General features: G+C 42.1%; 1 protein-coding gene across 3 annotated transcripts in view; it reads right to left on the bottom strand.

The window, feature by feature from the left end:
- Positions 1 to 25,491, bottom strand: part of AFG2A (AFG2 AAA ATPase homolog A) — a gene marked incomplete at its 5' end in the record, with an annotated part of 202,146 nt that overhangs the window by 25,043 nt on the left and 151,612 nt on the right. For all 3 annotated transcript variants that reach the window (XR_013925750.1, XM_080373773.1, XM_080373771.1), the window contains one exon: positions 15,030 to 15,194. Coding sequence is in view for 2 of the 3 variants with exons in the window: in XM_080373773.1 (XP_080229899.1) it covers positions 15,030 to 15,194 (165 nt within the window). The remainder of the gene's footprint in view (positions 1 to 15,029; positions 15,195 to 25,491) is intronic.

Raw genomic sequence — 25,491 nt, 5'->3', positions numbered from 1 at the left:
TACATCTTCTGATATTTCTGCTAATTAATAATATATATTAAAGTAGAAGACATTTTAATTTTTAGGAATTAAAGAAATAATCCTTGGATTTAGCAAGCTGAGACGTGTTTAAGTACATTAAATAATTCCATTTGTTGCAGGGAATTTTTTACACACATGAAAATCTTTGAAATGCTGTAGGGTAACAGTCTAAACTTTGACTAGGCTAGAAACGAGAAAGTATTAATAGTCTGGGTTTGGTTGAAGTGATAAAAGCGATGAAATTCAGCTGAAAGTTTACATTCAGATTTCAGACTCTCTCAGACTTTGAAGCTGTCCGACCAATTTCTAATTAGCTGTTAAGAAACAAATATCTTCCTTAGTGCAACACATATATGAAAGTAATGAAAAATATGTTCATGGTAGATAACAGTTGATTCAGACTCATAAGCACACACTGCAGACTATTTTTTAGTTCCTTGGTAAAGGACACATTGATTAGCACTGTGGTATCCTTACACTCTCACGACAAAGAAAACGTGAACAGTAACACACTTTCACAGATCGCACGCTAAGTCTTTAAAGAGCTAACGAGAGATCTTTTTTGTTCATGTTCATGATTAATTCCTACTTCTGTAGGTTTCACACACAAATTAGACAGCTCAGAACAGAAACTTTATAAGTAATTTATGCAATTCATTGCACATGCAGAATTGAAGGAAGCTGACTGCTGCAATACACATATAGTCAACTGGAACCCAGATAATGAAACCATTTTTGGTTTAATTAACTACAAAATCCAGTACATCTCCAGGACTACCTGGTTTTAAAATACCATGCCTGGCTGGATGATTCATTTGCAGCTTTTGCTGCTTCATCTTTAACACCAAATCCATTGTATGAGCTAGGGGATGTTCACTTCAGAGGGAGAGCTAGTATACTCGCTTTCAACACTGTGCATAACTAAGTGCTAAAGGTAACTTGAACTTTTATAGTACAACGTATATTGTACATATCACCCAGCTATGAATTTATGAAAAACCTAAATACTAGGGAAATAATTAAATATATGGTAAAAGCTCCTGTGTGGCTTCATAAGTAAGAAAGGACACACAAATATATTTACACCCATTTGTAAATAAAGGGTAACAGAAGTAGGACACAAAACCCAAATGAACACCCTGTTACTAGATAAGCAGGTCAAATGAATGCAGTGATAATACTACCTGAGTGATAATATTACTAATTAATTTCTTAAAAGTCTCTAACAAAAGTTGATATTTTTCAATCACATGACAGATACTTTTTGGCTGTATTTATACATCATCCTCAGTAAACCGGCTGAACTGCAAAGACAGAATGCTATCTAAGAACAATGAAAGAAAAATACTTCTGCTCAGGACTGACATTTATCAATATAAAATAGCCATTTTTGCCATTGTTTGAAGTAAGGGAAGTAATTAAAGTACGCAAAACCACTGTGACACCACCGCCCTATTTCCTGCACGTTAGTAACAAAATGCCTCCTGCCCGCTCCATACATGCTCTTCATTAACTCTCCACAATAAACATCATACTTCCATATCACACATTTGAAAGCACTCCTAAACTGGGAAGCAGGGCAGCCGCAGTGCTTTATGCAAAAACAGCCAAGTCCAGTCAGGAAACAGATTAATTTGGAAGTCTTAATTAATGACTGAACATTTATACAGCCAAGATTTATGAGTTACAAGGAAGTAAGTCCAAAACATAACACTCCCTCCTGCATGCAAGCTCTCTTTTTAATGGTAAACAATTAGCCTAGGGTAAGATACTGTCTAAATTCTCAAGTTCACTTTCTTCCTCCGACTTTCAAGCACTGATAATAGACAAATGAATTTCATGCTTTTTTCTTCCCTTTTTCCTGCTCTTCCATAGATAATTGTTATTAATAAACAAGGGCTAATGAAGACAGAATGTAGATTATTTTTAATAAACCAATGAGTTTCAAAAGATTATTTTTTTTCAGCACGCAAGTGCAAAAACAATATACAAGAAGAGAAAAGGAAAGAATAGAATACTTTCTGGATGGACAAGTTTATAGAACTTGTTTTCTATATACGCTTGCAGGAAATCATAAACAAGAAAAGGAAGGTCTTCATATATATATGTGTGTATAGATACATATATATACACAGACTTACTAAAAATAGATATAATCACATGCAAAAAACTCTTAAAATTAACAAAAAACCCAGGTTTTTCTTCCTTGAGTTTACTTCACTGAATTCACAAATACTTTTGCAAAGTTAGTAACAACAAATGTTAGAAATTAAAAGTAAATTTTCAGCTTTTAACATTTCAACTGTATTCCACTTCTGAAGAAAACTGACATCTTATTATGATGAGCGCTTAATGTTTGAATTAAAACAAGACTGCCAACTCTTTGGAAGTCCTCAGGCCTTAAACTAGAAAAGTCAAAATCAAGAGAAGTTTTGTTCTCTCTTGTTTATACTAAATTACTGAACACATTTTCTTGCCTGCAAATTTTGTTTCGCTAACAAAGGAGCGCGGTTTGTTTCTCCCTCCGGTTTATATGACTTGTAAATACACAAAAATGACCACAGAATGGCAACATCCCATAAAACGGTAACACGTCTGATTACAGGAGTCTACAATGAGCCCGCGTCCCTACAGCCACGCTGTACCCCTCCCTGGCAAGGGAGCTCCCCCGACCACCCCTCCCTAGGTACACAGCCACTACTGCAGCTTGCAGAGGTAACCAGAAATGCAAGTGGCATGTGGCTTTTGGCTTCGGGGTTGGGCTTTTTTTGCTTGCTTGGGGCGGCGTGGCAGCGCTGAACACCCAAGCCCCTTATCATTGCCTGTCATGAGAAGAATCCCCAACAATGTGTCCTCCTGGCTTCTTCTCTTCGGTTCTTCATTCTTAGCTGAATGACAAAAACCACGCCGTGCAAAGGGAAGTGGCTGCCAAAGAGAGATCGAGCGGAAAATTTTTTTCCTGACACAGATTCACAAATACTTGGAAAAATCCCACGGCAGATGCCCACTGAGTCTAACTTATGAGGCGGGTACATTCTCCCCACCTCCCCCTCCTTCTTCATCAGTTTCTCATCAAATGGGCACAGTTCCGGAAAAAGACAAAGTTGGTTTATCCCAGTAAAAAGCACAGTAAGACCAAAATATACAAGAGAAAACAGAAGACAGATTGTTGCTCTCCCCCTCCTTTTCCTCCAATGGTGCGTTTCACTGTGCAATGTTAAGTAGAATAGTATAGTATTTTACCACAAATTTGCTTTGTTTGCTCAGAAATGAAGTATCAAACACCACAAAGCCAATCTCTGTAAAATGCCAATCACTCTGAAATCATAACGCACCCCCCCTGCTTCCCTAAATAAGAGAATAACTCATCAAACAAACAAAATCCAAAGCAGCTCTTTTAAACCGGGCAAAATGCTCTTGGTTCCCCTCCGCTGACAATGGGGATGTCAAGACCAATTAGCAATTACAGTCATCTTGGCTTTTGCTTCCACTGCAAGTGGTCAACCCAGATCTGATGGCTCGCTTCTACACACGCAATGCCATGGACATATTACAGGAGACCAAGACCTGAAAGGGGTTTTTTTACTACCCGACTACCCTTGACATTTTCATTACTTAAAGACAGGAAATAAGATGGTTAAGCTGAGAATAGGTGAAAGTTTGAAAAGTTTAATTAAAAAGCAAAACAGTCCACGGAATTGCTGCTAACATTGCTAATAATTTGGGTTGTTATTGTACTGTTTCCATCTGCCAATAACCATTTAATCCTTTTGCCAAAGGCAATCTAAAGCTTTTTGTATTTCTATATATATTTAAGGGAAACCATAAAAGATAACTTGGAAATAACAACTTCCAGTTCCTGATGTACAAAAATCTGAGCTGCAGTAATGCGTGCACAGCTTTTCAGTCGTGCTGAGAAATGCTACTTGACAGCTTCTACTCCAGGCAATGATTTGAATGCTAAGACCAAAGTATTGTGCCAATACAAAATCTTTGTTAGGATTCAAGTACAAAACAAAGCCAGTTACAGATAGCTCCCCTTAAAGTGCCTTCTTCAATGGGATTGCAGCTCTCCTTCTCATGAGCAGCCAGCGTTCAGGCATGCTGTGAAAACAGAAGTTACATGGCAAGAATGAAAATTTCCCTGTTTGACAACATAGGTTTGGCTGCAAATACTTGAAAGCTTCCCTGTTCGCACATTCGGCATCAGTGACTACCTTAATTACTAGCAACTTCTCAAACCTTTTCAGAATTACTGCTGAGCAGCTTAATCTCACCAAAAAGCCTTCAACTCCAACAACTTTATTGCTAAAGTTTGTGGATAAAAAAAGAAGGGAGAACAAAAGCTGGTATTTCAACTATTCTTTCCCCCCAAAAATCTCACTTAGACAAATAAAATTATATATAACCAAAACCTCTTTGAAAGGAATACAGCAGAGTGCATTTTCAAACTCAAATAACTTCATGGGATAGTGACAAGTGCGTAAGCTTGTGGCTCATGCACATTTTTAGGGATGGAAAGTATTAAAGCATATCACAATTAAAATGTTAAGGAAAAAAACCCGCAAAAAACCTCTCCAAATACTGTATCAATGAGGATCATTCCACCTAAAATAAACTCAACATTTACTTTACACAAATGAAATATTATTTCTATTATAGCAGAACACAATGGAAGCAGAATAGTTGGCGCATGTTCTACACAAACGTAGGTTTAATGATGACAGCTTTTAAGTTTGAAATTTAATATATTGTCTAAGATATTCACAGTCTAACGGCACACTTACTGATTTTATTAGATGTTCTTTTGTTATTCATTATCAGGTTCCAAATTTTCATAACAGAAACAATTACTTCACTGACGACTGCAAAAGGCAAACATCCTATTTTATATATACACAAAGATACCAATAGATGTTCAAATACTTTAATTCATACACACACCCCTCTCCAATCTTTGCAGTTCAGTGAAGTGTAAACAGTTAGTGTTGTCATTAAAATACACGCTCTTCATTCACAGCAACAATGCTCGGGGAGATTAATAAGCTTTTATACCTGCGCTCTATTATTCCTCTGCCATTCATTAACATTTCTTCCACCTTGACAGCAATTTAACTGGCACAGTACCAGAAATACAAGTAGGTCAGCACAAGGTGTTCCTCTGTATGGTTTCATCTGGTATAAACATCCTATTTGAGTTAGCCTTCAGGTACTACATTTAAATATTCCTAGTGCCAATTAAGATAAAGATCAGAACTATTTTGGATATCGTTGTCCAAGTGCTACCCTTATTTTTGGAGGACTGGTTCTGTTAAGGATGGAAAATAAATTTTACTGCAGAAGTGGGCAGCCCTCTGCAGCTCTCCTGGCCAAGCTGATGCCTGAGATTATGCCTCAGTGCTACCTCCATGTGAAACTCTTGAAATTCTCAGCATATGCAAGCGGAAAATGTATATACACGAAAAGGTAAATTGAACACTGAGGTTTGAGAGTCAGACGTCATATACTATTAAAAGTAATCATAACAGGCACTTAAGCCAGTCAGACACATGCTAATCTTAATTGCATGAGAAATGCCAACGGATGTGTACGAATATTTACTTCTTTTCCTGTTCATGAAAGAAGTGGATACAAATCAGCAGTCTCACAGAAAGTGAAACAAAAAAAGCCTTTGGACTTAACTTTTGCTAATGTACCTAAGAAATATGCAGTATTTACAGCAACTTGTATACGTTGAAGTTAGTGTATAAAAGTCATGGACTGGGAATTAATTCTTTATGAAGTGTAATGACTTTTTGGTGACTTTCTCTAATTTGTATGCCTTGTCTTTAGGACTAGAGTTGAGTCAAACTCAAAGCCGCAAGCTCACTTCTAATTGCATACCCTGTGACACGCCATAACTTATAAGATCAAGTGCCAGCACTACAGGTTTAAATCAGAAAAATAGGTCAGTGTAAGGAGTAAGTGCTTAATTTTTTTTCTTTTCCTTTTTTTTTAACATAAAAGCAAATTGTGCCACTCTGAACTGATATAGGCATTTGCATTATGTAAATGAAAATACTTCAAAAGGCAGAAAAAACAACATTTAAATTCCTTTCTGATCACTGCAAATGCAGGTTTTACTTTGAGCATTACAGATCTCCGTTTGTGATCATTTGTATACCGAAAGTGTGTGCTTTAAGACATTGGAGAATAATCCCTGCTGTCTCATTTAAAAAAAAAAAAAAAAGAATGAATTAAATTAAAAGTTGCTAGAAATAACTCACAGGCAAAAAATAAAACTAAAAGAAAACAATAGCAGTAGCCTAAAAAGACATATTTTTTCCTTCAGGAATGAATTCCCATCTGCTTTTAAAGAGCAACATGTTTTTCCATTGCTGGGAATTACAGCCAAAACCAGGACAACAAAGCAGCAAAGCCACAGGCAAGAGCAGAAGGCAAGTGAAGCTGGCTGACGGAGTATCAGTCTAGGTCCCTCTTTTACAAGCCTGTGTTTCGGTGACAGCTCAACAGTCCCCTGCTGTGTTGGCAACACACTCCCCTCTGCCACCCTCGACAAAGGAGAGCTCCTGGTAACTCCGCCACATGCAAGGTGGTGTGGAAAAGGGAAGGCAAGGGCAGGGGAGGGAGGCAAACAGCACAGTCAGTGCTGCCGGTAAACACGGGCATCTCCCACGCCTCAGCTGGTTTGGTGGAACTAGAGCTGTTTTATACAAGCCCATCAGAAGCCAGCAGCCCTGTCGGCAGAGGATTGCTTACCCCTAGCACAAGTGATGCTCCTGTCACAGGTTCTTTCTCCTACCAGGCATGCAACGAGAAACAACCCCTCAAAGGCACAGGAAGGGCAAAAACAAACACATGAGCTCATTTACAGAACCTGGGCAGACAATACCATTAAAATAGCTAATGAAGACATAGAAAGGAAGAAAAAAACACAACACTGAAATTAGCAGTAGGGTTCCAGCACCCTAACTGTTTCTGCATTTAAAGAATCCAAACGTTCAGCTCTTTGGGCTGTGTGCAGGGAGAAAATCTCAAACTTGAGCAGCAGGCTAAATTTCATAACTCAGTGCTGTTCGGTGCTCCCTTGGGGGCTCATTCAAATTCCCTCTGGCATTTTCCCCAAGTTCCTCTGAGGATCACTGTTCTTTGAGTTACTTAGGAAGCAGTTTCAACTGTATCCTCCTGAGCTGTTAATGGGTCTGACCTTTTTGGAGACCCTGATGTCCCCTCAGCCAGATGCATTAAATCTCCTCTGCTTGATTAAACTATTAGCAAATCATTATCTCACTGAAGGATAAAATGTTCTTTCCCAGATAAGCTAGCCATGCATAGATTTCAGTGGAAACACTCTCCTGTATACCAAAGATTTTTTTTTTTTGCATAAACATGCTAATTGCCTGCCATATTTTATATACTCATAGGGTAAATGCATACAGTACTTTATCAGGTCTCAGCTGAGACAAGACATGATGAAAATCAGCCCGCTTAGGCAACAAGGCCACCACCCCATTTCTGAAAAATGCACGAGAGGAACTGGATCTTCCTAAACTGAGTAGAAAAAGGAGATCAGGCAGAGGCAGTGCAATGCCACACTCTTTCAGTTCAGCATCACCATGTCAGTGAGTGATTACCCAGACACTCGCGCTGCCCTTGTACCCGATCTGCCCAAGCACATTCTGCACGTACGAGGTTCTTGTGAGACCAGCAGTAAGCAAAATCCCATGGGAAGTCCTCTGTAGTTAGTTATTTCCTTTCCGGTGATTCATCCCGTTTATCCCAAACATTGACTTTCGGAAAACATTCTGGATGCCAGGTATTTCCTCACCTTCCAGCCACCTGTGCCAAACACATCCTTAGCACTGATAAACGTGTGTAGGAAGGTGGTGATCCCATATTACCCATACTGGATGAAGGCTGAGTCTCTTTTCCTCACCCACCCACACAAAAATGTTCACTTTTCAATGAGTGATATAAATTAATGGATCCTATGCATCATTCCAAGGGAAACTTCAGAGGTTCATCTGAGGCCCTAATCTTGCTGCATTTCAATTCGATGGCGTTCCTCACTTGGAAAACTGCATTTCACTGTAATCCCGTATCCTGGCGTGAAGCTAAGCAGAAGTCCTTCAGAAGAAAAGGCCACCCAGCAGAGTCAGGCCAGAGTAATTCAGCCACAGATGCTTTAACTACCAAAGTGTATTTTCAAATCACATATTTCTGATGAGACACATGCTTGGTTTTTTGGTTTTTTTTGGTTTTTTTTTTTGTGTGTGGTATCTTAGAAGTTCAAAATCTGAGGGCCAAGTCCCAAGGCATGATGCGCTGAGCGTCTTCCAACACCTGTTTAATTCAGTGAGAATTAAACATACTCTGCCTCTAACATAACTAAGCACAAAAAGAACAAACGTGGTCACATTTAAAAATCAAATCCCTGAGCTTCAGCCAGGACATGATTTGAAGTGTCTGCTGGGTTGGTTTGTTTTTTTCCCCATACAGAAACTTCACTCTTTTTTTGATACTTTCAACTCCCAAAAGCCCGTGTCTCATTTTAGACTATTATACAGGATTGGATCCATTGCCTTTTAAAAATGTTAAGCAGGAAGTCTTTTCCTGTAACTTTGGAAGGTATTTTCCTTCATGGAAAACTAGGTGTAAAGAAGACAGTACATCCTAATTTGTCAGTTGTCCTTTTTTCCTCTATATCTAAGCCCTCTCCCAACGTTACTGTAGATGCTCACCAGTGAAAAGCCAAATTTTTTCCAACCTCTTAAAAAACTGTTTACCCTCCTGTGCACCTACAATGGAATGCATCCTCACTTCTTCTGTAGCTGGTAACTTCCTCTATAAGAGGGGAAAATGAGGAGGTTTTGGTTGTTTGGGGTGTTTTATTATTAAAGTATATAGTTTAAATACGTCACTATCTGGTAAACAGGAACATGCATGTTTTGGAATACGTATTTTAAGAGTCAAAGACTTTAGCTGATTTGAGCTAGTGTGCTGCTGCAAAGATACTTTTTGGCATCAAATACACTGTCATTTGAGCCAGAGCAAACCTTCATTGGCTTGTTTTTTTTTCCCTTCATTCTCTGTGTTCCCATTGAGAGTTATTGCAAAGTGAGAAAGATATTTTTTACATTAACTATTTACTTCAGCTAAGAACCAGTGAAAGATTTACAGGTTCCCAGATTCCCGCTTTACTATTGTGTCCTGTAAACATGGAAACTGAGAATACTATAGAAACAATGCCAGTCTTCACTTTCACCATGACCTGCTTTCCAATTTAAAAGCAGTCATTCCCATTAGCTTACTTTTATAAGCACACTTGTCTTAAGAATATTGTCATCATATCCTGAATGTTTAATTTTTTATTACTTCTAACCAACTTCAAACTCAAAACAACTCAACACTTGGTTTCAGTTTCTGTCTAAAACCTCTCTCTCTGTGCTACTGCCTTCTAAACTGTAACAAAAGCATAATCTGACTGGGGCTCAGGCAATAAGAGAAGCTCTCTCACTCTACTAGGTTCTTCCTTTTTATCACCTACTTTCTGGCACAAAATATTTCTACAGTGGAGAAACACTGTCTTCTTCACTTGCTTGTCCGTTTTCACAGAGCAGACTCCAAGGATATGAAGACAGACACACTCCTTCCACTTCACAGGTCTAACAAAGACATGTCTTTCCATTTATAAAGGTGACACATCCTTCCTCTAGGTCAAGTCATAGTTCAGCTACAACCTTTCCTCCTTTCTGTTTGAGACAATGTATAACTTAAAAATTACAACACAAGCAATTTACTATCAGATACTGTCCACACGATTTTGTTCTTACTTGCACTAGAAAGTGCACTGAGACTATTGGTGTTTTCTGTTACAACAGCGAGCAGTCAATAATTATGAAAAACCTAATCTGAACCACAAACTAAAGAAGTAGAGCACCTGGATTTGTGGAAGGCCATCTTTCCTAAAGCAAGCTGGCTGTAGCTGCATCGTGAAAGCAAGCAAATGAGATCCAAAGAACTCATGCTGTTTGCAGTTTCAAACACTGCTTTTAAATACTTCTGTGGTTGGATCTTAAATTAATCATACGTTATAGCAAGCACAGTGAGAAATCACACAGATAGAATCATAGAATCGTTTAGGTTGGAAAAGACCCTTAAGATTGAGTCCAACTATTAACCCACTGCTGCCAAGCCCACCCCTACACCATGTCCCTAAGTGCCACATGTGCACGTCTTTTAAACGCCTCCAGGGATGGTGGTTCCACCACCTCCCTGGGCAGCCTGGTCCAGTGCTTGACCACCCTTTCAGTGAAGAAGCTTTTCCTGACACCCAACCTAAACCTCCCCTGGCGCAACTTGAGGCCGTTTCCCTTTGTCCCGTCACTTGTTATCTGGGGGAAGAGACCGACCCCCCCTGCCCACAGCCCCTGTCAGGCAGCTGCAGGGAGCGATCGGGTCCCCCCCCCAGCCCCCTCCTCTCCAGGCTGAGCCCCCCCAGGTCCCTCAGCCGCCCCTCACCAGCCCTGTGCCCCAGCCCCTGCCCCAGCCCCTGCCCGGCTCTGGCCACGCTCCAGCCGCTCCATGTCCCTCCTGCAGCGAGGGGCCCAAACCCCACCACAGGGTTCCAGGGGCGGCCTCGCCAGCGCCGGGCACAGGGGCACGGGCGCTGCCCTGCTCCTGCTGGCCATGCTATTTCAGATGCAAGCCGGGATGCTGCCGGCCGCCTTGGCCACCTGGGCACACCGCTGGCTCACGCCCGGCCGGCTGTTGACCAGCACCCCCAGGCCCTTTCCCACCAGGCAGCTTTCCAGCCGCTCTGCCCCAAGCCCGTAGTGTTGTGGGGGGTTGTTGTGACCCAAGGGCAGGACCCGGCACTTCTCCTTGCTGGAGCTCATGCAGTCGGCCTTGGCCCATGGGTCCGGCCTGTCCGGACCCCTCTGCAGAGCCTTCCTGCCCTCCAGCAGATCCCCAGAGTGGTGGTGTCTGCAAGCTGACTGAGGGTGTCAAGTAGGACCTGCCTTTCATAATCCAATGCCGGCTGGGCCCGATCCCCCTGTTGTCATGTGCCATGTGCCACATGATGTCACTCAGGATGATCTGCTCCATAACCTTCCCTGGCACTGATGTCACGCTGACAGGCCCGTAGGACCCTGGATCCTCTTTCCTGCCCTTCTTGAGGATGGGCGTCACATTTGCTAACTTCCCACCAGCGGGCGCCTCCCCCGTTAGCCAGGACTGCTGCTAAACAGTGGAAAGGGGGTCTGTGGGCACTTCCACAGCTCCCTCAGTACCCTCCAGCAGATCCCCTCTGGCCCCATAGACCTGTGCATGTCTAAGTGGTGTAGCAGGTCGCTAACCATTTCCCCTTGGATTATGGAGGCTTCGTTCTGTACCCGTCCCTGGCTTCTGGCCCAGGCTGCTGGGTACCTGGAGATCAACTGGTCTTACTATTAAAGACTGAGGCAAAGAAGGCATTAAGTAGCTCAGCCTTTTCCTCAACCTTTGTCACTACGTTTCTCTCCACATCCAATAAAGGATATAACTTCTCAGCATGAAGTATAACACTGAAAATGCTCTAGGAAAAAGCTATGATTAAACTGAACAATCTTTGAGTGAAGACATCCTAATTACATAAAACCATGGGGAAAAAAAAATCACTGGTTTTATAAAAGTTGGTTCTCCTGCCATTTTGCCCAAAATAAAATGCAGGAACACTAGAATACATCTTTATAAAAGTTTCAGTGCAGCATGACACTTGTTCTGTTAACTATTTTTATTACTTTTAAGGACTAGAGACTTCTCAGTGCCTACCAGTGCTCCTCACTAATGCTACAGCACCTGGAGGTGCCGGCGAGGCCAGCTTTGCCGCATAGCACAGCACAGCCTCCTGCCGAACCACGCCAGGTGTCAGCTGCCTGGCCATGGCCTTCAGTAGAAATTTGCTAGAAAAAAAAAAGCTGGGGACAAAGACCAGAGCAGTTCTGACTGCTCTTCCACCACACCGGTGAAACCCGTCGGCCTGCGTGCAAGGCCCAAAGAGACATATGGTTACTGCAGAGCTGTCCCTGCAGCAACCAGACCGACCCTGCGCACAGCTCGCTCACACCACTCAGCTAAAAAGAGTTTGAGGGGGTCCTGGGAAAAGGCAGATGTCTTCAGGGCAGAGATGCAGCCGAAGAAGTTGCCTTAGAGGGAGGAGGGAATGATCCTTGGTGTCATCAGCTCTGAGGCCAAACCTTGCTATTTAGAAACTTCTAAACCACCATTTTCTTACTTTTCTGATTTAGAGATACTGAAGTATCCCTGACGAAGAGCCTCAAGCGCTGCTGCAGAGCACTACTTCACATGGGCCTGAAAATGAAAATCAAACTCAAACTCAAACCCAAATATTTCTAGAAAGCTGAGGCTTTGTTTGACCTACACTATTTGCATAATAAAAGGTAATTATACAGACATTGCTCCTTTAATGCACTTTTTTTTGTACATTACACTTCACTTACACGTGAGAGAAGGAAATTGTAATTCACCCTCATAAATTATCTTCCATATTCTCTCACATGAAACAGTGGGAGGAAATCAGCCTGTTTCGCTATCTTGATATATCTTTAAAGGTACTCGTTAACAGAAACATACATCCAGCAGGTGAATAAAGATTACTGGTCATAAGGGATGACAGGCAAAAATACACAACTATCTGATCTGAAAAAAGGCCAGGCTGGAAGCCAGCTGCACACTGAACTATCCACTCTACTTGCTGTTTATTCAGCTCATGTCGGGATGATTCAACGCATCTTTACACACAACTCATACTATTCATACAACATCTTCTAGTCACAAAACCAAGCATTTTCCATTTCTTTTTCTAAACAAAGGATAGAACATTGAAACGGGAACTTGCCATTCAACAGCGGAAACTATTTGTAAAGCTGGGAAGCTGGAGACACTAGGAAGAAAAGGCTTTAATGAAACTGGCCACTGTGCGTGCCAACTGTCAAGACTTTTTATATATTCTTCCAAGGAACACTGACTGAGGCTTTTTCTGTATTTACTCTTTACATCCCCGTTATTATAATTCTTTGAATGATGCGAAGAACAAAATTAATGAGAAATGCTGTATTAGAAACAGGCAGGCTTTTTTCCCTCTGCAACTAATCTGTAGCTGCACTCAGTGACCCATTAACTTATTTTTGGTTCTGTACAAAGCCAGCACCAAGACATTTGTGACTCATTATCAACTAGGCACAGGAATTCACCACTAGAGCCTCAGCTGATCCAGATCCAAAGGAAATCCCCATATGCTTGGAATTTCTGTAATACAAGCATTATAGTTGTTGCCTGGTAAGAAGAGAGTTTCCATACACAACAGAGGATATGTTTATATTTATGTTTTTGGAGGCTTGTAACTCAGCCAGAGGCAGATATATTTTCTCATGGCAGCAAAAGTCATAGCACTGACATCCAGGTAAAAACATAGTACAGTTTCAAGTTGCTACTCCAAAGCGTGGAGACAGCCGAGCTGCAATAGTTTTCCAGACCAACATATAAGCCTGCAATCCTTCTTATTATTGCCTTTTTCTCATTATGAGATCCCACATTCCGTGGCAAAAAGATGTGCTACACAAAACAGCTTTGCTCACTATGCAGCTTTCATTCATTCGTTCCCAGAGCACAGTTTGTCCTGTGCCATAGAGGAGGAAACTTACTGCGGGTTTGACTTTGGTGTCCGTCATGACACAGCATCGTGGAATGAGCCTGGAGGTTAGCCCAGCCACCGCTGCTGCGGATGGCAAGGTCTGACCCCATCCCCCGGACATGGAGCACTCACAGCAGTGCCCTCACCAGCCCGAGGTTACTAGTAGGCAATGCAGCGTTTTACAACACACCAGCACTTACGTGATAGCTAAATGAGCAAAAGTCCTGCCTGACAGCACATCCAATGACCCGCCAGCTGAGAAGGGCCTTCAGCAATATAGGAATACACACTCCACAGTCACCCTCGCTTTTGGACCAAGGCAAAACTTTAGCTTACTTCCCTGCCTTTGTAAACAGCACAAAGGAAGATGGGGGAGCCAAGGCAGGCACATCACGTTTTCCACTCTGCTATGGAAAAACTAGAAGGTGACTATTTAATTAAAGATGGTGCGATAATGCATACACTAGGACAGGCTATGGTGAGGTGGAAATTTTAATTTTGGTATTTCATATCTTTTAAGAGCTTGAATTGGCAACTTTAATAACTCTGAATTTTTGAAGTCATACAATTACTTTCAATTAATCAAAATGAGGAAAGAATGAAATATCCTTTCACAACACACTGACATGAATAATATTCAGGGAGCAAAGTGTTGACCACTAGCATAGCAATGCACATTATAACTGCCAGGCAGCAGCATCTGAGAAAGTTCTTCCTTCTATGAAGGACAGGAAATAACTGTCTGGTGTCCACTGTCAGAAGCTGACTAACTAATAGCAAGGAGCTATAACAATAAGTGCTGCTGTGGGGTCTCGATTATACGGAATATGAAAATACAAGCTTCAAAGTGACCAGTGACTCCCTTGCAATTCCCCTACACTGTCTCATAACTCTGTCTCTCCTCCCTCCATCTGAGGCTCTGAGTCACAATCCTAAATGCAAAAGATCCTCATGGATGTGGGGAGACCCAGGTGAACTGTCTGAACAGTCTGGGGACACTTGCCCCCATCTCTCTCCACTCCTCCTGGCAGTGCACCCTTCATGAGGCCACCCATGATTGTACTAAGGCTCATGCTGGTAAAGAACCTTGCTCTGGCAATATTCCTCAGATGGACATCTTGAAAGAAAAATGCCCCAGACTGTATCATGTTTTCTGTGCAGAAACACAGAAATCTCAAACATTCCCTTTTGTAATTCCCACCACCACTTTGAGAAGACTCGAGGGATGATATCCGGGTGATACTTGATTTCAATTTTAAAAACACGGTTTTGTGCACTGACTCTGTGGCCATTACAATTCAGGAAGTTTTACCTCTGCTCCTGAGTACTTCTGTGTGTGCTCAATAAGCTCTGCTAAGCAGACTTCATCACTGACTGGCATGGACTGAAAATGAAGTTTGAAAATCTCCCCACGAGTGGCTGCGTCTGGCAATGGCACATAGATAATTCTGTCTATTCGTCCCGGTCTCAGCAAGGCCTGCAATGAAAGCATCACAGGAAAAGTTATAACACATGACGCATCACATCAAGAAAGTAAAATCCACAACTCAATGAAAAGCAACAGTGCCACCAAATACCCAACAATTTCAGCAAAAGCAAGATTCTGCAAAGGAACAATCAAGCTATGTGAAAGAGGTGTTATTCTCCTACGTCAGAATGGATCAGTCACTGAAAAAACAGTAAGGCTACTCAGCTTGTGAAATACCAGTTTATGGAAAAAAGGAATCATAAAGGAACCACAGTCATTTTCCTAAAATAATAATTTTAGGCTTGTTGCAAGGTGTGCTGGAATGTTAGGACTTGGCAGAAGGACAAGTGACAATGGACACATCCCATGTTCAGATCTTCAATCAAGACAAGTGGAGAACAAAAGTTTTTTGAAGTGAAGCTTACATTCTGGATTCATGTTGCTTTATCCCAAATTATTAGAGCCACACACACTTACAAAGAGCAGATTACTTGGACAGTTTTAAATGCAAAATAAGGTAACAACAGACAGAGGCCAGTGATGCTCAGCTTCAAAGAGAGAGAGGAAAAAACACAGACCCGCAAAAGCGCTATAGTTAATACATTTTAGCGTTAGCTTTGAACTGTTGGAAAAAATCTTGGTTTTTGCTTCTCTTGTGCCACAAGACAATTGAAAATGCAATACATGAATACAGTTACAAGCTAAGGCCCCAGCTTTGCAGTTTCATACACGGATATTGGCCCTTGCACTTTGGTTTCCCAGGGTTACTCAGATTATATATACACTGGGGAGCTGGGAGGATGACAGCAAACTCTGGGCAGCAGCAACAGACAACATGCGAGGGGACAACAAAAGGGCAGCGTTGACAGTTCAGAGCGGACGGGAATGGAAAAAAAATCTCTAGAAGAGATTCTCAGAAGAGAAGCGCAGGTCGTCAGGGAGCCTGGGGAAGCTCTGTCCTTGGGGATTTTGCAGCTCGACGAGATAAATCCAAGTCCTCCCTGATCTGGTGCTGGTGATAGTCCTGCCTTGTGCTGGAGGGGGACCGCAGGGCCTCTGGACCCCCCCCCCAACCAGCACTTCTGTGACTCTATGCTTTCCGGATGGGGTCAAAAAGTAAACATTAACTATATATAAAACAATTGTATCTGACACATAGGAGAAGCCAAGTTCTTAAATTTATGAGAAGAGAGGAAGCTCATTTCCCTATATTTGCAAAAATCTCCAAGATTTTTGAAAACCATCTACAATAAAAAAATTAAAAACCCTCCCAGCTTTTCTTACTTGACATTTGAAAAAGAACCAAAACCCTGTACAGAGTGAATGCAGATAAATAGTATTTAAACTATTTCTTAAAAACTGAACACAGTTTATAAGAACCAGCATGTAACCTAAATTGTTTCTATGCTATGGTTCTCCCTTGGGCAGAGTAGTTTGAGTTCCAGATGACTAGAGATATTGCATGGCTGTCCTGGGCTGTCAGCCAATAAGTCTTTTCCCAGCCTGATCATGTCAGTGAAAGTCATGCTGAAAAAATAGTAGGAAAGAGCTTTCCTTCCTGCACAGCATTGATCAAGTTAACACCCTTCCTAGAGTTTCTTTAAAAAGACTGTTGTGGTGCTTCAGAGTGGAAAAATGTATCCTGAATGTTAAGAGATGTCTTGTTATTTTTAAAACAGAATAAGAAAACACTCAGCAGAAAGTGCACAGCACTGCAGTGTTGCATCAGGCTATGTAAGGCTATAACAATGCTGCACTTCAAAGACTAAAGGTCCATACCCAGCCTGGTACCCTGTCCCTGGCAGTGGTTAATGCAGCATCCCAACAACTAAGAGCTAGAAGCAAGCCATCCACTGGTATCTCCTCAGCAGACCATGGTACTTTTCACAATACTCTTGATAGATTCACCAAAGAACTCCACTCACTGATGATAATTCAACCAGTGTGTAATTCAGTCTCTAAATCATGTGTGTATAAGGATGTTGCCATTTTTTGCCAACACACTTGAAAGAGAAATTTGCATGTTTCAAGACTAGGCTTGGAGGGAGAGGAATTATACTGCAATTGTGTTCTGCATGCTCTTAAGGAAATGCCCATAGCTAATTCTATTATTTAGAAGAAACAAGAGATGTTCACATGAGTACAGTGGTATGCCTCTTTTAAATCAAGGCAGGTTTAACCAGGACACCTAGATAATTAGAACATTTTCTAGAGCCAGCTTAGCTCGTGCTGATGAATGACCACGGCTGTTGTGCAAGTGGGACGGGAAAAATGCTTGATGCCAATCAGCTGGGAACAAGCACTCCATTGCGTTGCATTGGCTTTCAGTTCTGAGATAAAGTCTTCGAACACGACTGAGCATCACACTCACAAAGCACAACTGCAGATGTAAAAGAGTGAATGTATTTTTTTTTTTTTTGCTCAGTTACTAAAAATTGTATTTCCTCCAGTTTGTCTCAAATGCTTTGTGTTTTATATATAGTCATAGTTGGAGGCCCAAGCTTTAAACACACTATCATTTCTTTTTGCTACAGTCAGGCCTAGGGACCTTATCCAAGATGGCCAGATGTGCTGGGAACCGTACAAAAAAAGCACAAGTCAGTCAGTCTCTGCAGCGCTTGCTGCTTAAATAGACATAGACAAAAAGGAGAGGAGAGAAATAATTCTGTAACCTCACTTGAGAGAAGAGTCAAATCCCCCTCCAAATCCTTCTCTCTGGAGAGAAAGGCAGGTTAAAGTGAGAGCTGGGCTCCACCAGCCCTCCTGACAGTCCAGCCAGATGGGAAACGTGGTGACCCTGGGAGACCCTGGGCACAGCCTAACTGCTCCTCACTCTGCTGTCACCACCCTTTGTCCCTTTGGCAAGCTGCCGGCCTCCTTCCCTCTACGGTCCTGAGGAACTAAAAGCAGAGGGAGAGGGTGAGGAAGGGGCCTGCCTTGACCCATCCTGCATTACTGGAGGGTAAATCCCCAGTGAGGGGCTGTAGGTGGGCTTCAGAGCTGCTCTGCTGCCCGCTGGTCTGAAAGCAATTGCACAGCAATGACAAGTCAAGGCCGTTCTTGTTTGCAGGACTTCACGTTGCCCTCTCCGGCTTTTGGTTTCTGCATACTTCTCATGGAGATACTTTTCATTTCGGGCCAAAATAATTCAGGACTCGGAGCTGAGCTGCACATAGAGGTCAGCAATAAGGGAACACGATATCCTTCTTGACATTTTTGCACACTGAAGTTTCCTCCGGAGGAAAATGAGCTCTTTCTTGGTTGCTTAGAGAAGCCTACTGTGGCATTTGATGTGGACACCTGCAACAGTGGTGTCCGCTTTAACACCAAGGCCCAGGTCACGCTGACTTCTGCTGCTGGCAGCAGTGCTGAGTTTGATGGATGCTGAAACCACCTTTTTCCTCCACGCTGCTTTTCGTACAGACTCAGAGGCAATTTGTCTTCTCAGTGGGGTGTTGTGTGATGCAGGCTTCCCCACAGGAAGGGGTTTGGAGGCGGATGCTCCAAGCGTGCCACGACTTTCACAGGCTGTTCCAGAAGATGGAGCTTCAGTCTTGCAATATGCACTTTGAAAATCATGAGGAGAGCGATAAGGACACCCAGGTCACCTCTGGACCAGCCCCGCTGCCCACAGGGTGCATTGGGATCCTGCACTGCCCCACTATTGGCAAGGTGGAAGGTGAAGCCGCCTGGGATTGATCCTGGCTGCTGAGCCTGAGGAGGAGGAATTGAGCAGAAGGCGGTGGCTTGGCTCTGCAGGAGGACAGGCAGGTGGGGGAGGGTGAAGAGTTGAAGCAGGGCTGCAGGTTCAGGCAGATATGAGCTGCTGGGAGTAACAAAATTAACCGCTTGCGGCTGGGAGATGCAAAACTGATTTGAGGCTAGGAGCACACAGAAGGTGGGAAGTTGATGGGGCCAAAATTAATTGATGTGTGTGCAGAGCTACATAATTCACTGATGTTGAGATGTGAGGGTTGCATAATTTATGTAGGCCAGGAAGGGCACAAATTTAAGTAATTGGGGTTTTGGTAGAAACCAGAATACTTCATACCATTAAGCAATTCTTTTGCAAGTTTATGTAATTTTTTTTGTTGTTACCACAACAGTTATGAAAGGGGTCTAAGTGCATATGCATTGAAAGGTTACTAGTGGTACACAGATACAATACTCTTCCGGAGAGCACTAGGAAAGTGGGACAGTCATCACATAATATGTAGTATCATCAACAGCAAAACCACATTTTAATTAAGAAGAAACTGCTTCTCTTTCAAAAAGAAATGCTTAATTCTTTGGTAATTAAAATTGAGTATTATTTCAAAATATATCATTGGAAAAGGTAGCTGGTTCAAAAATGTGTATTTTGTGTGTAATTATGAAGATAATTACTTCAGGAAAGAAAACTTAAACAGGTAAAGCCAGTAAAATATTTGTGGTTCCTGTTAAGAATGGAGTAGAATTAACCTTAGGGCTTTGCCAGTTTTCCTCCTCTTTTCCCTTTTTTTTTTTTTTTTTAAAGCATCCATCTTTAGTTAGCTTTCACAAAAAATACCTGGTCATTTCAAGGACTGCATTGTCCAACAATGTAGAATCACAACTGACAGTAGCATACGCAGCTGATGAGCTTTCTGTGGGGTAGAAAAAATAGCCTTCCTACTGACATACTTCTACAGCCATGCCCACCAATACATCGAAATTATTCTTAATCGTATTTTCTAACAAAACATCATCATAAACAGAGAGTAACCTGACAATAGAAAAAATAAATATAACTACTACAAAAAAAAGATGTAGCAAACTGACAGTATTTTCATCAGCAAAACAACTTGCATAGCAAAATGTAAGCTGCCCAGTAAATGGCATTCTGAGGTGTGCAGGAAAAAGCGAGTTGGTTCAGCAAGTAACAAAACTCATCTGGACAATAAATGTTACTGCATGCTCTCTGCTGCAATCAATCTCCACAAGTAGGAACAGATTTTTATACTAAATTTAAGATATTTCCTTTCAAGTAAATACATTTATTTTCATGCAGAACCTAAAAAAGGCAAATAAAAATTTAATCCTGCTTTGGAGTCCATTGGGATTAGACTACAGATGAAAATGAGAGGATTAGAAATAACAGAACAACCTGTTTCCTTCATAACTAAATCCTTCCAACTTAAATTAACAATTGCTATTTACGAACCCAGACTCCGGAATACAAGCGGTACTCTATATCTTGTAACGTCACTTGGTAATGCAAATTTTTTTACTTTCATCATTACAGTATTTGATCGTATCTAAAACACTTTAAAGTCAGTCATATTCTTCATGTAGTCTGTGCAAGCAATAACTGTTTGTGAGAACCTTTCAGTGTTTTTGCCCACATGTCAGGACAGATGTGTTACAAGTGTGGAAAGTATTAAGGTTAAAGATAGGCTGAGGAAGTGAATTTGTTAACAGCGATGAAAGGGCCTTCTCATACCATCACATTTATCTCTTGCAGGAGTGAAGTCAGCTCCCATGAAGGTGCTTCTCCTACGCTTTCGAGGCTCACCTCGGTGCCTGGTATTTTCGTTCGCACTCTGTGCCAGAGCAGGTCACGCTCCCAACACAACAGACTAGGAAGCGTTTGGCATTTTAGGATCTTCGAAAGTTTCAAGTACAGGAAGCCCTTTTATCCTGTTTGCTAGACAGGCTACGGGAGGCTTTTTGCAACCATGGATTAATTACCAAAATTAGAAGGTGCTGAGGGCAAAAGACACATTACAGTATCACAATTAAGGACTTAAAAACCACAGTCCAGTGGAGAGCTAAATTTTATTGTTCCACAAGGTTTTAATTCCCCCTCCATCTGGCATGAGCTGCTTCAGGAGGCAACCTCAAATTCCTCCGTTTCAGGCGACACACTTATTTGCTGTGTCACAAGCCTGGAGTCTTGTAATTACAGGCTCCTGAGTCAAGCGATACTGCTTTTTTCTTGCCAAGAGCCCCTTTCCCCACGCTGCTCCTCCTCCCCACCTTCTTCCTTCTGTGCCAGCATCTGTCACCACCATCAGCACATGCCAACACCTCTAACCAGTTCCCCTCTTTGATGACTTGTTTGCTGGTCACCACCCTTGTACTTCTCCCAAGATCTGTGCAGATTACTCTCAGTTGTCGTTACACAACAGCTACAATTCCTCTCAGGGTGGAGCAGTTTGCTTCTTCTACCTACAGTATATCCACCGCTTCAAAAACTGCATTCACAAACAGAATTTTATTAGATATTATTGGAGACTAGCTCCTACAACATGTTGCAGTCTTCTATGGTCAGTCCTTACGCAAAGGCTTCACCTTCCATACAGAGTTCTAAAAATCAGGCTGTACAACCCTTCCATCATGTCAGTCTTGCTGAAGACCTGGAGCATTGTGCAAGGTGACAAAAAAAGACATGATAGGTTTGACAGCAGGTGTTCAGGAAGAATGTGCACTATCAGGTGGCAGTGAGCACAGCGGGAACGTTTAACTCAAGCATTAACCAGAAGTACTAATCAAAGGCACGGAACAAACACGTGGTTTGATACGCTGACAAACAGTAAACCAGCTTCAACAGGGAGACAGTTTGTATTATCTGAGTCCAAACCAAGATGAAGCGATACGGAGAGTTAACCATCTGAAAAATAAGAATGAATCTGTCCTCCACTGCCAAGCAGCCAAATGCCCCTGCTTGCGTAAGATTCATCTGCTTGCTTTGCTTATCCTCCAGGTCTACTACCATTAGTTAATCCTTTTCCTTCAACCACTGATTTTTACCTGTTTTCAGTTCATCTCGTCAACAGAGGGAAACTTTTCAGTGTAATTCAATGTATCTTCTGGAATTGCTCTGTTTGCTGCCTACCAATAGGAACTAACACCTTCAGCTATCACTACAGATCAGTCTCTTAGTTATTACAGCAAAACACAGTTTACCCTACAGTTCCAGTATGCAGAAAAATAACAAATTCATCTTTCCTTATAAAATGAAACCTGGGAAAAGAATGCCTTGAATCAATAGAAACCACTGGCATCACTTGCTTGAACGATATACCCTGCTTCTGCAAGTTTCACAGCAAATCAGACATTTCCACTAACAGTGGTGACTTAAACAGGTATCAGCATTACCTAAATAACTAAGTATAAGGCAGCACTAGAAGTGCTTCAAGAAAGCAAAACTTTCCTGAGTTGATGCAAAAGCATATCAAGCCTTCACACAGCCACAGCATTCAGAATCTCGCTGCCAGACCATCGGGGTTTGGGCTGCTCCGGGCTGGAGGTAGCTGTGCCTCTGCCTTTGGGGATATGGTACCAAAAGTGTAGCACCAGCGGTTATCCAGCTGCCTTATCTCACCTGTATAAGCTCAGGGAAGAAGCTGCTGTGTCCTCTCACCTCCTCCTAAGCTCACCTGGCCTGGTCCCTCCTGCACCATGGGCTGCACTCCCGCGCCAGGCAGCAGCCGCGGTCACGGACGGAGAAGGGGCTGCGGGGAACGGGGATAGGTGGTAGGGTTACTGCCTCTCCGCCATCTAAAGAAACCGCTTGTGGATGCGTAAGGAGAAAAACGCCACAAAAAGCCAGGCTTGTAATTCCAAACATGCACAATGATGGACGCACCAAAATTTTCTTATCTTTTTAATAAGAGTAACATCAGTGTCCCAACCGCTGTACCTCACAGTCTTGCCACTGACAGAGTTTGATTAATATAGCTAATTCAAGGGGAGCTATGGAGAAAGAAGACTTGAGGAGACTTGTTTCGTTGCAGCAATGAGGCCGTGTAAACACAACTGTGAGGAACAATATGCTCCTTGGCCCATGCAGACAATACCAGAGCATGTTTTTATGTGGTTTTGTTCAGATAGGATTAAAATATCTCAAGAAACCAAGTTTCAATCACTTATCTTGGCAGAAACATCTGCAGGCAGATACTCTGCAGCTGCAGAACCAGTATCTCCGTACTTTTTTTCCCCCTGATATTTCAAACAGTTAAATTGGCCAGTTGGCACAAATTACTGCAGTGCTCATTGGGAGCCAAGCTTCGCCCAGGCCTCCGTCTATAAAAGTCTAAACCTGTCAGTAACACAGCACATTTTCAATGCAGTAAAAGCAGTGCAAATCCAAGAAACCCTACTGATATGATTCCAGATACTCTAGTTTGGCACCACAGAAATTCAGCTCCAAATCAAGCCTCTTACGTCTATTCAAAGACATGGAGGCACCAACAGGGAACCCCTCCCCTGCTTTGTAAATATGGGTTCAGAAGAAACTGCAGCCATTCATAGCAGATTCTCCACAATCTGCCCATACTTTCAGGACACTCAAACACATGTTTTCAAGCCACAAACTGTAAGAAACTGCACCCGACCTCTCTCTCTATGCTCGTTCAGGCTGCAGCAGCGCCGTTCTCCCCTTGCACCCGTGCTGAGCAGCAAAGTCTTGGCTCAGGGCTGTGGCGCTGGCTTCCTTTGCAAGGTACATTTCAGACACAAGAACTTGTTCTCTCCCCATGTTCAATCTGAGCAGTCTTACCGCAGTGGTGTGCGGACAGTGGATGTCACAATTTTTGGCTGTTTCCCTGCAATTTTAGTAATGAGCAGGAGCGATCTAGTCCTTTGCTACTTGCTAGGTCTTGCAGAGAGGTTTTGGTATGAAGAGGGCACTGGAACTCCTCCTCTTCTCTAAATGCTACACAGCTATTCTTCCCTGATTTCTAATAAAATGATTTTTAGTAAAGTCAGTTTTAACTAAAGAAAAAAATTCTATCATCAGCTAATAAACAATGTAACACACCCTCTTCAGTGTATGTTTACATAAGAGAGTCCTCTGTGCTCCCGTCTAAGAGGTGCAAAACCTCAGGAATGTCAGTTCTTTTTTTTCTTTCCCTCTTTTTTTGGGGGGGTGGGGGTTTATTAAAAGAACCCCTTTAGAAAAGATAACAATTACATGTAATGGAACCTGGAACCAGACTCTTTTGGCAATTAATCACCCAGGAGCCGTTGCAATCCTGCAGGCTGTTTCTGACAGATTTTGAGAGCTTTACAGGAATCACTGGGATAAGATGTGCCTGGGCTGGCTTCTGACAGGGACTGATCATGTACAAAGTGGATTGTTGGTTTGGGTGGATTTTGTTTGTTGTTTTTGTTGGTTTTTTTTTTAGTTTGTATATTCATACATGCATGCACACACACACAGATGTGTGCACCCATACATACATTTCTATAAGTCTTTCTTTATGTACATGGAACAACTGCAGAACTCATTTATTAGCCCAGAGGCAAAAAATAAAAAGAAGAAAAAAAAAAAGAAAGAAAGAAAGAAAAAAAAGCCTTTTCTTCCTCTCAGCAAAGTAGAGCTATCCATCACTTAACAGAGATACTTCCTGTTTTCAAGCAGTTGGGAAGGCATGACTTCCAACCCAAATACTTGGCTTGGCAAACTATTCCTGTGTTGACAGATGCTTTTATAACCACTTCATTCCACCTGAAGTTTCAGTATAAAAGGAGGTGGGTTTTGCTGGTTTTGTTTTTTGGTGTTGTTTTTTGGATTTTTTTTTTTTTTTTTTCTGAGGGAGGAGAAAGGGAAAGCAGAAAGGAGAGGAAAGAGAAGGAAAAGGAAGGAAAATACCACAATTATAACAGCTGGAAGACAGAGGTTAGCATAGCTCTGACAGATGTTACCATGTAACCTCAAAATGACATGTTAGAGGAAAAAAATCACCACCAAACCTGTTCCTTGTAGGAAAGAGAATTTTGAACTCCTGCCAAAATATTACAATTCTCCTCAGAAGCTTTCGAACACTGTAACAATGATCTACTACATAATACAGTATTTTCCATACATAAACTATGCCTTTGCTCTGACTGATTGAATTACCAGCACAGGATGAGATTCTTTTCAGAGAGACAACTTAACCTCAAATGACAAAAATCCACAGCAGGCCAGCTCCATCAGGACCTGCCTTGTAACAGCTTTTCATCTCCTCTGTTCTGCCTCCACAGGACTCACTAACAGGGCACTCTCTAAATTCTCGAGACTGAATACTTCAGTGTGTGACAAACAGCAGAAAAAATGTTCCGCGCACAAGATGTATTTGTAAAGATGCGTGATCCATTTTATATAACCTTTTGTCGTATCAGTTTCTGTATTGCTTACACCTGGTTACTTCAGTAACTACCCCACCACAAACATCTTGATGACTTTACCTGGCTTGTGGCCAAACTTTACAGACCTGTCTGACAAACTACAAATAAACAAAGCGTAAAAGAAACATTCATAGATCAAGCCAGGTATGCGAAACAAGCTGCTTCTAAAGAA

This window comes from Falco punctatus (assembly GCF_963210335.1).
Source record: "Falco punctatus genome assembly, chromosome: 1".
NCBI lineage: Eukaryota > Metazoa > Chordata > Aves > Falconiformes > Falconidae > Falco > Falco punctatus.
The sequence above is the reverse complement of the archived record's forward strand: the minus strand, read 5'-3'. Positions and strand labels throughout refer to the sequence as shown.